At 43.0% G+C, this 15,838-nt stretch overlaps 1 protein-coding gene across 4 annotated transcripts in view; it reads right to left on the minus strand.

Moving 5' to 3' along the window:
• LOC133760110 (myomegalin-like) overlaps positions 1-15,838 on the minus strand; it is a 228,226-nt gene that overhangs the window by 137,074 nt on the left and 75,314 nt on the right. For all 4 annotated transcript variants that reach the window (XM_062192092.1, XM_062192085.1, XM_062192090.1 and 1 more), the window contains exon 4: positions 7,886-7,996. In XM_062192092.1, the coding sequence (XP_062048076.1) occupies positions 7,886-7,996 (111 nt within the window). The remainder of the gene's footprint in view (positions 1-7,885; positions 7,997-15,838) is intronic.

Below are 15,838 nucleotides of genomic sequence, written 5' to 3' on the forward strand. Positions count from 1 at the left end.
TGGAAGACAGAGACAGATCTTCCATCTGCAGGTTCACTCTCCAAATGCCCTCAATAGTCAGGACAGGGCCAGGCTGAAGTCAGGAGCTTTGAACTCAATCTGAAACTCCCACATGGGTGGCAGAGATCCAAGTTCTTAGCCGTGACCTGCAGTCTCCCAAGGTTCACACTATCAGGATGTTGGAATCAGAAGCAAAGCCAGGACTCAAATCTACAGAGTCTACTACAGAAAGCAGGCAAACCACAAGTGTCTTAACTGCTGTACCACATGTTTAATAGTTTGAGAAATCCATACCATCTTCCACAGCAGCTGCACCATTTTATGTTCTACTGCCAATGCACAAGGGTTCCAGTTTCTCCAATCCTCACCAACACTCATTTTTAAAAAGACTTTATTTATGAGGCTGGCACCATGGCTCACTTGGTTAATCCTCCACCTGCAGCGCCAGAATCCCATCTGGGTGCTGTGTTCTAGTCCTGGTTGCTCCTCTTCCAGTCCAGCTCTCTGCTATGGCCCAGGAAGGCAGAGGAGGATGGCCCAACTGCTTGGGCCCCTGCACCCACATGGGAGACTAGGACGAAGCACCTGGTTCCTGGCTTCAGATTGGTGCAGTGCGCCGGCCATGGAAGCCAGTTGGGGGGTGAACCAACGGAAGGAAGACCTTTCTCTCTCTCTCTCTCTCTCTGTCTAACTCTATCTGTCAAATTTAAAAAAAAAAAAAAGACTTTATTTATTTATCTGAAAGGCAGTTACAGAAAGAGAGAGGGAGAGACAAGAGAGGAAGATCATCCATACACTAGTTTACTATGCAAATGGCCACATCAGCCAGGGGCCCCGGCCAAGCCATAGTCAGGATCCAGGAATTCTAGCTGGGTCTCCCAGAAGGGTGGCAGGGGCCCAACCACTTGAACCATCCTCCAGTGCTTTCTCAGGCACACTAGCAGGGAGCTGGATCAGAAGCAGAGCAGCCAGATCTCCAACTGGTGCTCATACAAGACGCTGGTGCTGTGGGTGGTGGCTTAACCTGCTGCACCATAGTACCAGCCCCATTATTTTGTTTTTAAATATATAATATCCATACCAATGGGTGTGAAGTTGGTTAAAAATATTTAATGAATGGAATCTCCCTTTTTCTAATTTCCCTCTCCCAAAGAAGAAGAAATGGATAAGCACACCTTCTCAGACTACAGACGAAATCAGCACCCAAAGAGTGCAAAGATTCAGACACACATGGACCATGTTCATATAGGACTTCCAGAGAGCTGTTAAAAAATAGTTTGGCTAATACAATCTTTTCTCCTTCTTTATGCATGTTCCTCTCTTCCCTATTTTTTTATGTAACTAAAACAGAAAAAGAAGGAAAAAAAAAACTAGCATCTAATTAAACGATGCAACCAACTGTAAAAAGAAAACAGAGTCAGCTCTACTAAATACAAGAACAAAACCATTAACTCTGGCAACAGCAGCCATAACGGTCACATTAGACAATAATCTGAGAAGGTCCAAACTCTCTACCATTTGTTCCCAGGTATGCACAATAGGAATAATAATCCTTTCCATTTATTTAATAACCAATACATTAAAACATGTCTCTATCTGAGGAGGAAAGCAGGTCAAGAATTCACGTTCCTAAATTCACAATTTAGGAAAATAAGGCTCACAGAAGGTCAGTGACATGGCTGAAGTTGTATAGTTAAGAAATAGTAGATTATGGCCAGCACCGAGGCTCACTAGGCTAATCCTCCGCCTGCAGCACCTGCACCCCGGGTTCTAGTCCCCGTCAGGGCGCCGGATTCTGTCCCAGTTGCTCCCCTTCCTGTCCAGCTCTCTGCTGTGGCCCGGGAGTGCAGTGGAGGATGGTCCAAGTCCTTGGGCCCTGCACATGCTTGGGAGACCAGGAGAAGCACCTGGCTCCTGCCTTCGGATCAGCACAGTGCGCCAGCCGAAGCGCACCGGCCCCGGCAGCCATTGGGGGGTGAACCAACGGTAAAGGAAGACCTTTCTCTCTGTCTCTCTCTCTCTCACTGTCCACTCTGCCTGTCAAAAAATAAAAAACAAATAATAAATAAAAAGAAATAGTAGATTATGACTTTAGGCTTCTTTACTGAGTCTAAAACTTACATCCTACATTTTGATAGTCCTCTGAGATATTCATCATTTTCTAATAGCTTTTCATTGGTTCAAGTCAAAGTTTCTAAATCTTATAGCCTGATGGGGTTTCAGAATTTCCCTATTCGGGTGCTTAATACGCAAGTTCTTGCACACTGTTACCATATTATTCCATGCCTGGAGATCCCAAGCCAGTATTAAAGCAAATTAGCCAGGGAACCAAACAGAAGTGTAACAAACCCAAGCTTTCTTCTGTTTTCTCTGAAGGCTGTTAGGCACTTTTACTGCAATGGGAACACTTCGATTATAGGATGTTATTTATACATGGGCAAACTAAAAGGGGAGAATTGAGATACGGCAAATGGTCCCAAATCCTCTACTGAGAAAAAAGAAACTAATTTGGAATAAAATATAGTCCAGAGAAAATGTGTCCAATTAAGTGAACCTATCTGGATGACTTGGTCTTTTCTCAACTTGTCACAAAAATTGTTAAATATTTATTGATAGGTATTATGCTGAGTGCAGCTAACTGGTTCACCTAATCTTTTCCCAGATTCATTAAGATAGGTATTACTATCACATCTGTTTTAGCTCAGAAAAATTACAGTATTTTCCCAACTTAATAGAGATAAAAGTATGTGATAGAACCAAAATTCCCCCACAGGTCCGTCTGGTTCAGAGCTCTTAACTGCTAAGCCCAGCACTAGCAGAAAATAGGGGGAAATGATGGTTTGGTAGACAAGTGAGATCAGCAGGCTCTTTATCATAGGTGCAGAAGTAGGCTATCCATAAACCTCAAAGATTGCTCAGATATCATCCAACCTCAAAAATGAAACAGCCAAGGAAGTTTTGATCTCAAAGAAAGCAGGTAGTTTATGTCATAAAACAATGGAACACAGCTCTCTCATACCTAAAGGCGAAATCCACTTTCACCTTATCACAGCATCAGTCATATTGCATTTGAACATCTGCTCTATCCAATCTGGGATGACAATATTCACTTTCACTACCAAATCTGGCTTTGTCAGATTTTCAATTCTACTCTTAGAATGGAACCTTAAATTCTTTTTTAGTAATCATGGGTAATAGTAAATACACATAAGTTTAACAAGTAGTCATCATGGACAACACACTCTGGATGGTGGTTTTGTGCGCTGTTTGGAGAATGGGTGTTTACCACACAGCAGTGGATTTCATAAATTCCAGGGCCAGGCATGTTTCTAGTGGCAGCACTCAGCTAATATGAGAAGATGCAGGATTAGGTAACCAATAAGGAGGATGTCAGCCAAGTTGCCACCCAGAAATGACTTAGCACAGCAGCTGCTATCCCAAAATGCTAACAAGCCAGTCTCCCTAGGAGTGGGCCACTCTCAGCCGTGGACCACTGGCAGCATTTTCTCACTTTACTTTGCTCCAGATTGGGAGCTACATACACTGTGAGGATTCCCCCCTTTGCCTGCCTTTTCTGTTCAAAAGAGTCTTTCTCCAAAAATTGAACTTAAAATTGGTATTTGTGATCAGCAAGGAACAGTAGTACTTTACCATACAGGTGTACAAAGGGTCTTCAAAAATTCATGGGAAATGCACACAATGAAAAAATTCTGGATGAAAAACAATTTTGCACAAAAATAAATTTATCTTTTAATTCCATGATGAATTCTCATATGTCCCAGTTTATCTATGCAAATAGTAGGCAGCCTTCTTTTTAAAAAAAAAAATTATTTAGGGGCCGGCGCTGTGGCACAGTAGGTTAATCCTCCACCTGCAGCGCTGGCATCCCATATGGTCGCTGGTTCTAGTCCCGGCTGCTCCACTCTCTGTCTCTCCCTCTCTCTGCCTATAACTCTACCTCTTAAATAAATAAATAAAATCTTTTAAAACTATCTCAACTTATAAAAGTATCTAGTCTCAGGACTGGCGCTGTGCAGCAGGCTAAGCCTCAGCTCGCAGCAACAGCATCCTGTGTCAGAGTCCCAGCTAGTCCATGGACAACCCTGCTAATGCTCCTAGGAAGGCAGTGGAAGACAGCCCAAGTGCCACCGTGTGGGAGACAGGATGGAGTCCCTGGCTCCTGGTTTTGGCCCGACCCAGATATGCCCATTTTGTCCATTTTGAGAGTGAACCAGCAGATGGAAGATCTCTCTTTCTCTCTCTGTCTCTGTCTCTCTCTTTTCTGTGTACATGGTGTGTGTGTATGTGTGTGTGTTTGTGCCTTTCAAATAAATAAATATATTTTTTAAAGTAGCCAGTCTCAATGAACCAATTTTTATTTATAACTTAATTCTACTTTATTAATCCATGGTTAGTATGATTCTTAAGGTTTTTGTTTTCAGTCCTCCGAACAGCTTAAAAGGGGAGAAGTCCTAAACTCCTTTTTCAATTACTTGTTTTAAAGTTGGTACTCTTAAGTTTTTATATAACGCTCCAATTCTTACAACTCCTCTGATTCATAAAAATCCTTTCAGCTTCTTTACAATTAAAGATTATATATCTCTTTTAGTCTCCCCTTCAATCAACCACCTGAAGAATGACTTGTCACCTGAAAAGATAAAAACGGCACCATCTTTCACCCTCTTATCCCAGGGTCGCCATATATCCATTCCTCCAAACCATCATGGTGAGATGCTTGATTGTCTCTCACCAAAACAGTAATTTTTCACTGTTAAATACAAATATCTCAACAAAAATCTGCAGTAGCAGCAATATGTAAAACCGTGACAATTATCATGCACAATAAACTCATAACATGTTTCATAAGCACTTTATTTCTTTAAAAGAATAATGAATACAGCACTCAGATTATTGCAGATGCTAACTCAGGTGTGAGTTAATGTTTTTGTTTTATTTGTTTTTAAAGATGTGTCCTTCCAACACCAAAGAAAAATCAGGCTGGGTTTGGTAAAGAATAGGGTTCTAAACTCTCGTCGGAGCCATCTGATTTACGTGCGATGCTAGGCATACCACCCTCAGTGTCTCTTTACCAACACTGCTGCCAATCACTCTTCCTGATCTTGTGGAGTCAAGATGGGAATAAAGATATATTTGTAGGAACATATGAGTGAGATTATAAAGAATCAAACTCCTACACTTTTAGATATCATCATAGCTATTACTATTAATAGGAATATAACTACTACCCCTCCTAGAAGCATGATGCTATTAAGTCTACAAAATGCTTTGATCTTCATGATTGCTATTCACTCGACAAGTGATTCTCAATGCCCATGGCATTATTCTTAATGCGATATCTCCAGAGGTTGGAACAGGCTCAGAGAAGGTAGGCAACTTATCTAGGCCCCCTGGTCTTCCAGGGCTCCTGACTCAGTGGTTCTTTGTCCTTTGTCCTTCCATCAAAATGGAACTGCCTGGTTTCTATCAACCCTTCATCGCTATGAGGTATGGTGGACTAATTTCAGTTGCTATTAATGGTCGATAATGGTTTTATATAATCTGCTTCCCAAATAATAGAAGGATATTGAACTAAATCTGTTGTGCTTTTCAAATAAAATATAAAGCAATAGCTACCTGACTAACCAACCTGCTCACACTTAAAACCAGGCAGAGACAGGGTTGTATCCACCCCCTGTATGGGACTCAGTAGCAATACTGGAACCTAGCAAAAGAGTTGTCACTTCTGCATGTGACAATGTGCACGACCCACTCCCCAATGCACCCATCTTGTGCAGCAACTACAATCTCATTATTCACACTGTTCCAGAGAAGAAATGGTGCCTTTTCACACCCTACCCAGGGTGTTTCCTGAAGACTGTTCCCTTAACTAGTACACAGTAGAAGATGCAACCAAGTGATTCAAGTAGTCACTTAAACTAAATGAAATTATTGCCTTCAAATTATCTAAGAAATTGCTTCTTCCTGCTGCTTGCTTTGGAGACAGCCAATGTGAAAACTCACTCCCTCTGCACAGCAAACAAATTCATCCTGTATTTCTACCCTGAGGCAAACACTGCCACTCATCTTCCATCTCACGCAGTTTCCAACCCTGACTTGATAACATCCTACTAGACCCCTGGTAGCTCCAATGATATTCACTATTCAGCCATGTAAAAGATGAAAGGCAAGTCCACACAGATTTCAGGAAAATTCAGATTAAAACATGGACATTCAGGAGAGATTTGAAATAGGGATAAATCCCCTAGATTTCACTACCTGTATTATTTACCAAATAATCATTTGGGTTTCATAGACACCAGCACATCCTCTGATTCAAGATGTTATCTGGCAGCCTCAGAATTTCCCAAACCTTTTTTTGATGGGGCAGGGCAGTCAGAGGATGTGATAATATCTGTAGAGTCAGTCCTCTGCTGTGAATAGTTGGAGATTTAGAATCTCTGATAAAGTCAAAGGCAACCAGTCCCATGTCACTGATTGTCCAGAGACTAAGAGGACCAAGGAAATCAGTATGGTGGTGGCCAGTTAGGAAGCTAAATCCTTGTAACCCATGGCCTAATGTCCTCTCACTGAGGTCCTGTCTCATGTCACCCTCAGATCTGCCCACCAGTCCAGATAGCCACCCAGCCAGGGCAGATGCTATTCCTGCCCCATCCTAGTCCAGCATCTTCATTCTAAGGTGTCTTAAAAACTTATCTGCATTTCAAGCATGGAAAGCCAAGACACTGTGGCAAAAAATGTTTCACATTAAGGATGTCTGGGAGTGAGACCCCAGTGGAAAGAAGTGGCCATGAAAGGATGTACTTATTTCTAAAGGGAGGAGAGAACTTCCACTTTGCTTATGGTCTTGTCTAAATACTGACAGAGTTTGTGGATTCAAAAGGCTTCCACAGCCTTGACAGTTCATGTCAAGAACTGATGTCATACATAATGGTGTTAATTATTAAATTAACAATGGGAGTCACTGTGCACGAACTCCCCATGCAAGACCTCTGTCCTCAATGAGTTGTATTATGAGAGTTAACTGTAAAACTAGTTCTCAAACAATTTTTTTTGTTTGTTTTTGTGTGTGTAACTGTGTGTGCAAATTGTTGCAACCTTTACTTAGTATAGAATTGGTCTTCCGTGTACAAAGTTAACTGAAAATGAATCTTAATGGAGAATGGGACTGGGAAGGGGAGAGGAGGAGGAGGGGTGGGAGTGTGGGTGGGAGGGCAGGTATGGTGTGAAGAATAACTATATTCCTGAAGTTGTACTTAGGAAATTTGTATTCCTTAAACAGTAAATTAATTAATTCATTTTAAAAAAAGCTTATCTGTCTGGTCACCTTCAACAACAAACATGAATTTCTCCAGGAACAGAAATGTCCTCTACCCCTGGCCTTTTCCCATGGCATTATCCTCTGCCTCCCTGAAGCCAGAGCTAGAAGGGGCTCTCTAGCAGCATATGTGGCCTGGAAGCCACCTGCCTGAGTCACCTCTGCCACTAGCTTAAAAATGCACATATCCAAGCTTTCAGTTACTAAGTCAGACTCCCCGGGATTGGACAGAATCCAATTTAAACCAGCTCCCAAGGTGACTGCTGCATGCAGTTCCACACCAGCCTTGGAAATGTTCCCATTTGAGCCAGGCCCCCTACAGAGAAGGAAAGCAGAAAACATGCATAGAGAGGTGAAGTGAGCTTGACCAAGGTCATATCATGTCAAGGTGACCAGACCTGGACTCCACCTCTCTCGCGGACCTGCACAGCACCCGCTAGGAGAGGCCTGGAATGGCCACGGGTGAGCCAGCCGGCCCCAGTCCTAGCCCCAGCCCCAACCACAGCCCCAGTCCCTGGCCCTGCCCTCAGCGATCCTCACGGCACTCACCCTCCTGTAGATGTCTTCCCGGCTGGCCTCATACTTCTGTTGCATGCGCTCCTCCAGGAAGTAGATGCGCAGCTTGAGGCTGAAGTTCTCCTTCTTCAGGTCATTGAGGTGCTGGGACAGAGTGCGATATCCATTAGACATGGTGGGCGACCCATAGGGAGCAGCATGCCCGAGAGGGCCTCACCCCAAGAACATGGTGCTGCTGCACCGCGGCATGAAGCGAGCCGGCTGGGACGCGCGGAGGCTGCGGGACCGCGAGCGAGGCCCGGGCTACGGCGACATGGCCCCGACCGCTGGCGCGCTCTCCGGGTCTTGGGACAGGGCTCTCTGGGTGCTGGAGCGCAGCGCACTTTCCTTTTTTACCTCGGGGAGATATTTGCGGAATCCCTGACAGAGGAACATGCTGTGTGAATTCAGACACAAGTGGTGTAACCTGACTCCAAGCCGGGACTAGGCTGCCACCCTCCTGGAGCCTCCCAGGCACAACTGTAGGCAGTTAACAGCTTCTTGGGAGAGAGGGGATTGACCCCCCAGAAGCTTCCAGGAAACAGGCATGGGGAATAATTCAAGGTGGCAGTGGGGTTGCAAATACAAGAAAGAAATAAGGGGTGGGAGAGAGGGAGGGGAGCAGTTAAACTCCTGGTGACTGATTTGGACAAAAAACCCAAAGCCCTATGGCCAGAAGAAATAAGGTTGCTATGGAGAAGAGCACGTGTGCACAAAATGGCCCACAATATGGTGACTGCGGTGAAATATCCCCTTTCTGTCTACAGAGCTATTCACTCCTGGAATCTGATTTCCTTTGAGGATCCAGAGCTCCTCTCTCACTAGTTCCTTCCCAGGTTTCCTCCTTGTGCTTTTCTTAACACCTCCTCCCAGTTACATTATTATTAGCTTTTATCACCATGTTCCGCCCCCACATTCATCATGGCCACTCCCAAAAACAGAGGAATCTTCTGGCTCAGTGGAATCATTGCAAATTCTGTTTACTGGTTACACAAACACACAGCGGCAGGTCAAGGGCTCCTTCCTCCATAGAAGGGGGGTGGGGAGGAGAGAATGTGGGAGGACCCAAGAGGAGCCATCGCCAGGAGCCCTGAGATTTCAGCCAGTCACTGGGTTTTAACTCTGGCACCTGCCAAGTGCAGCCAGGCACTCAACACCAGATCCTGCTCCTAAAGCAATTTAAAATCCTTGAGTGACAGCTGCAACATTAGCAGGAAGTAGTATTATTTATACCACATCACAGGGACATGGAAGGTGACTGGGAGACAACACCAAAGCACAGATACCAAACACAGGGTTCTTGATTGAGGGTAATACTAGACTGAAAAAAAAAAGATAGAAGTTCATAATTAATTTAAGCACTCACTCCCTCTCCAACCTACCTGTTTCATTCTTCATGTCCTTCTCAAACCTTCATAATAATCCTACTCCTAATCTCCTGAGGACCCACCAGGTGGTATATTTGAGCATGGAAGACACAAAAATGAAGATAGCCCCACCCAAAGATCTGGGCAGCCATTCACCAATCGATTTATGTTAAGTTACATATCTTGGGGCCAGCGCTGTGATGTAGTGGGTAAAGCCACTGCCTGCAATGCCAGCATCCCATATGGGCACCAGTTTGAGCCCCAGCTGCTCTACTTCCGATACAGCTCTCTGCTATGGCCTGGAAAAGCAGTAGAAGATGGCCCAAGTCCTTGGGCTCCTGCACCCACATGGGAGACCTGGAAGAAGCTCCTGGCTCCTGGCTTCAAACTGGTCCAGCTCCAGCCATTGTGGCCATTTGGGGAGTGAACCAGTGGATGGAAGACCTCTCTCTCTCTCTCTCTCTCTCTCTCCCTCTGCCTCTAACTCTGCCTTTCAAATAAATAAATCTTAAAAAAAAAAAGATACATACCTTATACTATAACCCTCCAAACCTATGCATTTCAAACTTTCTACTTTTAATCTGCAATCCTGTACACACAGTGTTATGTAAATGTATGAGAATTTATTATCATCATTATATGCAATGTTCTGTGACATTTCTGTATCTTTTCTGGGTGTGACCTTCTAAACTGACTTCCTGACCCACTAATAAGTTTTAACCTGCAGTTTGAAGACTAGTTTTACTTCATTTCACTATTTTCATTAAATCTTAGAGTAAATGACTCTTATTCAGTCTTAGCTAGGGACCATGAGGAAAAGATAAAAGTCTAAATTAAAACTTCAAAAATCTTTTTCTGGCCCCAGTTATGTTACTAAATAGCTGTGTGATCTTGGAGGTGTGCTTCTCTCGAGGCCTAATTGTCCTCATTTATAAAAATGAAATGGCTAGAAATGGGTGATTTGTAAGGCCTTTTTCTGGTCTAAATTTTTAGAGGGAAAATCTAGTTATTATCACTTCTCTCTTGCACAGGAGGGAGCCGGCCTGCCAGTCCTCGATTAGTGTTTAATCATGCTCTGGCCGTCTACTTGGATTTCTTTTTCCATCATGTAAGTTCACTTAATAAAAGTTTTATGGGAAATACAACTGCCTAAGGATGCAAAGTATTCTTATCCAGCCTAAATCTTTTTGCACATTTATGTCTATTTCCTTCAGGCCCTGATACCTTGTTCTGCTCCTACCCCTTTGGCCTCTTTTTTAGTTTTTCTGGTTACTCCTTGAAATGGGTATTTAAATGGTAGTAGGTCTTTTCACACTTTCTTCCTTAAAGATTTTATGAACTTTTAGACATATAACTTTTCCCTCTCAAACGATCCCCCAAATCTCTGATCAAATCCTCTCACACAAGACCTAGCCCTACATAGCCAACTCCTTGCTACATAGCTCAATTTGAATGTCCCATTCTCCCAATAAGCTTCACAGCAAAGATTCTTTGATTGACCTTTATTGTTTCTACCAGAATCACTCTGGCCATTCATTCTCTGCAGTACAGTCACAGTCAAGTTCTCAAAACTTGCATCTTGTTCCATCACCTCTCTTGCTTTCTTTTTTTTTTTTTTTAATTTTTTAAAGATTTATTTATTTATTTATTTAAAAGGTAGAGTTACAGAGAGGCAGAGGCAGAGAGAAAGAGACAAGTCTTCCACCCACTGGTTCACTCCCCAAATGGCAGCAATGGCCAGAGCTGGGCCAGTCCAAAGCTGAGAGCCAGGAGCTTCTTCCGGGTCTCCTACGTGGGTGCAGGGGCCCAGGCACTTGAGCCATCCTTCACTGCTTTCCCAGGCCATCAGAGAGGCAAATTGGAAGTGGAGCAGCCAGGACTCAAACTGGCACCCATATGGGATGCTGGCACTAGCAGGTGACGGCTTTACCTGCTGCACCACAGCACCAGCACCCCCATCACCTCTCTTTCTTAAAACACTTCACAGCCAGCTCATCACTCTTGGAACAAAGGGAAAACCCTGTCACGTTGCTTCAAGACATGCTGCCCTCGATTCTCCCCCAAGTCTGAGTTGGAATTCTACCCAAGCAAAGCCTTCATAGCTATCCAGCCAGCAAAGAATATTTCCTTTCTGAACTCCTAAGGGAAAAGTTTACATTTAGCAAGTATTCATATGCTGCTCTTTGATACCATTTTTGTTAACCTGGAGAGTTCTTTACACCTTTTAGAGTTATCTGACTGTTCCTGGACTTGGTCTCTGCAAAGGAAAGGGTCAATGACTTCCGGCTTCCCCGGCAGTGTCAGGAGCCCTCCCCAGTGAGGTCCATCACGCTGTGCTGTCACAGCCTGTTCACAATCACCTCCGGCAGACTGGAGGGTTTTGAGCCTGGAAAGGCATATTTTGTGTCTTTGTACTTTTGTGGCCTAGAATTTAAGAAGCATCTCCTAACTATTTGTAGAGTTAATAGAACATATTCCACAAATATTATATTTTGCTGATTTTCTTTGCTATTTATGGGCTAGTTTGCCTCTATAGTTCTTATAACTTGATAGATTTTAATAGTTTCAAAGAAACTAGATTTGCTAGGGTGGTGATTTTTAGAATAGAGGTGTTTTGTTCACTTAAATTTCTAAGCTTGTTAGGCCTGCTCTGACCTCTTCCCTGAATTCCACTTTATTTCCAACTTGCTAGTAGAAATATCCATGTGAATATAGACATTCATACTTGTGACATTGAAAACTGAACTTTGCTCTTCCCCAGGAAAGCTCCTCCCTCACTGGATCCCATTTCAATTTGTAAAGTTCGAAATGTGCAGAATGAACTTTGAGTCATTTTTGACTCATTCTCGTTCATACACAACATCTTACCTGTCTGCAATTTTAATTACTTCTGCTCTACACAAGGATACTTCAGGAAGTCCAGCAAATATGCACATTACCTTTTAATTCCATTTTCCACAAACTTTCTGAAGAGCCTTCATAGGTATGTGTACATACATGTGGGTACTTCAAAAAGCTCATGGAAAATTGAATTCAAAGCAAAACTTATTTTGGTGTCAAAAAATTCTTGAAATCCATGCATATGAGGGTATCTTAAAAATATTTATGAAAACATGTATTATGAACAAACTATGCATGGATTTAACTTTTTTTGTGCCAAAATAAACTTATCTTTTACTTCCATTTTTCCACAAGCTTGTTGAAGTACCCTTTTATATATTCCACCTACCACCACCACCACTAGTACCTGTACCACTCTTGTCCAAGAAACTATCCTCTCCCCTACTCATCTGAATAGCCCCTTTATCTGGTTGCCCTACTCCCAGCTTTGTTCCTCTACTGCCTGTTTTGCACAAGCCACAGTGATCCTTCGAAAATATGTCAGAGTACTCCTGAACTAGAAAGCCCCAGTGGCTTCCCCCCGTCTAACCTAGAACAGAAGGTGCTAGCATTTCCCCAGCCCAGAAGGCACAAGGTCCTATGTGCCCTGGAGCCTCTCTCCTCGCCACTCCTCTTACCTTTTGCTTTAAACCATGTCTCTCCCATGCACACTCTGCCCCAGCCACACTGTTTCTCCTGCTCCCCTCAAATACCACAGACACTCTCTGTCCTCAGAGCCTGTGACCCCTCTGCATGGTATGTTAGTTCCCTAGATAGCTGTGTGATTCTCTTCCTCCCTGTCTTCATCTTTAATCCAATGTCATCCTCTCAGTGAGGTGACACTACGTAAAACTATAACCGATTTCCAGCCTCATCCCAGTACCCATCTTCCTTCATTTTTTTATTTCATGGCACTATCACTTTCAGAAATATTATATTTACTGATTGTTTATTTGTCTCTTCCCACAAGCATGTGACCACCACAAGAAAGCTGGGACTTGGGCCTGTTTGGTTTACCACTGTATTACCAGTGCCAAGACTGATGCCTACATAGTAAACACTCAAATATCTGTTGGAAAAGAATGGATGAAAAGGGACCAGCACTGTGGCACAGCAAGTTAAACCACTGCCCAAAAGGGCACCAATCTGAGTCTGGCTGCTCCACTTCCAATCCAGCTCCCTGCTAATGCACCTGTGAAACCAGCAGAGGATGCCCCAAGTGCTTGGGCAACTGCCACTCATGTGGGACAGCTCTGTCTCTCTGTGTCTCTCCCTCTCTCTGTAACTCTGCCTTTCAAATAAATAAATAAATCTTTTTTAAAAATGGATGAATAATTAACCTGTAGACTTCTTTGACCTCACTCAATTAAATTCTAATAAAACTCAATCTGTATACAACATTATGTAGATGTGTTTGAGGATGAAGAACACTCCTAAGGAATTTCTTCCTAATAAAGAGGTCATTTTATAAGTAAAATAAACTATTCTAACATATTAATGTTAATACCCAGTATAAAATATGAACTTGGGGGCCAGTGCTGTGGCACAGAGTGTTAAAGCCCTTGCCTGCAACTGGCATCCCATATAGGTGCTGGTTCAAGTCCCAGCTGTTCCACTTCCAAACTAGCTCCCTGCTGGTGCACCTGGGAAAGCCCAAGTCCTTGGGCCCCTGCACCCACATGGGAGCCCTGGAAGAAGCTCCTGGCTCCTGGCTTCAGACAGGCTCATCTCCAGCCATTGCAGCCATTTGGGGGAGGGAACTAACAGATGGAAGACCTCTCTCTCTACCTCCCTAACTCTATCTTTCAAATAAATAAAATAAATCTTTTTTTTTTTTAAATGGACTTTCCCCAAGAGTTCTGGACAAACAGGGAACAGCATATGATAGATTTCAATCAAAGGACTGTGTGAATTGTACAAATATAAAACAATCACAGTTATTATGAAGGAGAGGTTGTCAGGGATGGTTCCACAAAGAACTGGCACGTTAGCTCCCCTTAAGGGATAACCATGGTTGGGGTGTGCTGGTGGTGGCAGGGGATGAAGCAATTCAGGCAGGCGAACACAAGCAAAGGTGCAGGGGGCCAGCCACACTGAAGCAAGGGGCACAGACTGTCTTGTAGTAGGAGCATGGAGGAGTGGGGAGAGAAAAAGCGTAATAGGCAGCTCCTGAAAGTCGAGACTATATGTTATATATCAGTTGAAAAAATTCAAATACTAAAAAGAAACTCAATAAATACACATCAATTACCAAAAAGAAAGAAAGAAAGAGAGAGAGAGAGAGAGAGAGAGAGAGAGAGGGAGGGAGGAATGGAGGGAGGGAGGAAGTCAGAGAGAGGAGACTTGAGTCCCCTCCTCCACCCTGGTTCTCAAACTGGGCAAAGGGTGAGGAGAAAGGCAATGGGGGTGGGTGGAGTGGGGGAAGGCCTGGGACTGCTAACCAGGAGGATAGTTTTGCTTTATGTTTTGCTTTTGCTTTGTATTACCTGTTTTCTGTATCTCTGACAAACAAAAACATACATATATGGGCCACTGGGAGCCCCAATCTAGTAGGACACTCAACCTACTATAGCAGAACTTGCAGACCTTGTCTTTGATGTTTGAGCTCTGCATTGCTCAGGAGATTAAGCACTGCAAGTCCTTGAACCAGGGATAGTGCTTCTGTCTTTGTTCTTCCTTTGGTCCACAGAACATCTAAAATCTTTTCTCTCAAAATGTTTTCCCCCAAACATTAATGGCTCTCCCTTGATTTTCCTCAATTTCTTCTTTCCAACTCTTCCTTAATGTAGACCAGACTGGAAATAAGACTTTAATAATGACTCAATCAATGCCAACAATAGTAGGCGGATTACATCCCAGCTGTTGTGTGTCATGCCCCATTAACATAACCAACTGTCAAGTCAGCCTTTAAAAAAACTCCCTTGACGTTTGCTTAATCATAGTCAGACCCCCCAGTTAGCTCTCATAATGAAAACATATTAATCTCTCACCGATACGTCTCTTAAACATAAGGTTCCATTCCCCTAGAAATGATTAATCATCTCAATGGACACATTCCTTACAAATACAACAAAACTTCACAACTTACATTCTGCTAATTCGATACCTCTTATAGTTTACATCTTTACATTCCTTGAAAGCAAAAGGTGTTTTTAAACAAGTGAGTAAAGAAACAGAGGGGCAGCAGAATGCTGTTTTAAGTATGCCTTGACAATTTGATATTCCTTTACAAACAAGCAGTAAACATTACCACTATCACACATCTAGGCAAGGCAGCACGGAATTGCAGAAAGAGCAATAGCTTTCGAACCAAGAAGACCCAGGTAGAAATCTGTTCTGCTACTTTCTTTTCTTTCTTTTTTTTTTTTTCTTGTTTATTTATTTATTCGAAAGGTAGAGTTACAAAGAAGAGAAGGCAAAGACAGAGAGAGAGAGAGAGAGAGATCTTCCATCTGCTGGTTCACTCCTCAAATGGCTATAATGGCCTGGGCTGGGCCAGACTGAAGAGGGTTGTAACTGTACCTGTGATGCCAACTTTTGCTCTTTCATCCAAGGCAAATAAGAAGAAAATTTGTTAACACTGAGATACCCCATCCATGGTCAAATATTCTACTATTCTTTATACATTCCCATTGTTTGTGAAACATTCCATAATTTTTTTTTAAACTTTTATTTAATGAATATAAATTTCCAGTGTACA

Source organism: Lepus europaeus, chromosome 5, assembly GCF_033115175.1.
Source record: "Lepus europaeus isolate LE1 chromosome 5, mLepTim1.pri, whole genome shotgun sequence".
Taxonomy (NCBI): domain Eukaryota; kingdom Metazoa; phylum Chordata; class Mammalia; order Lagomorpha; family Leporidae; genus Lepus; species Lepus europaeus.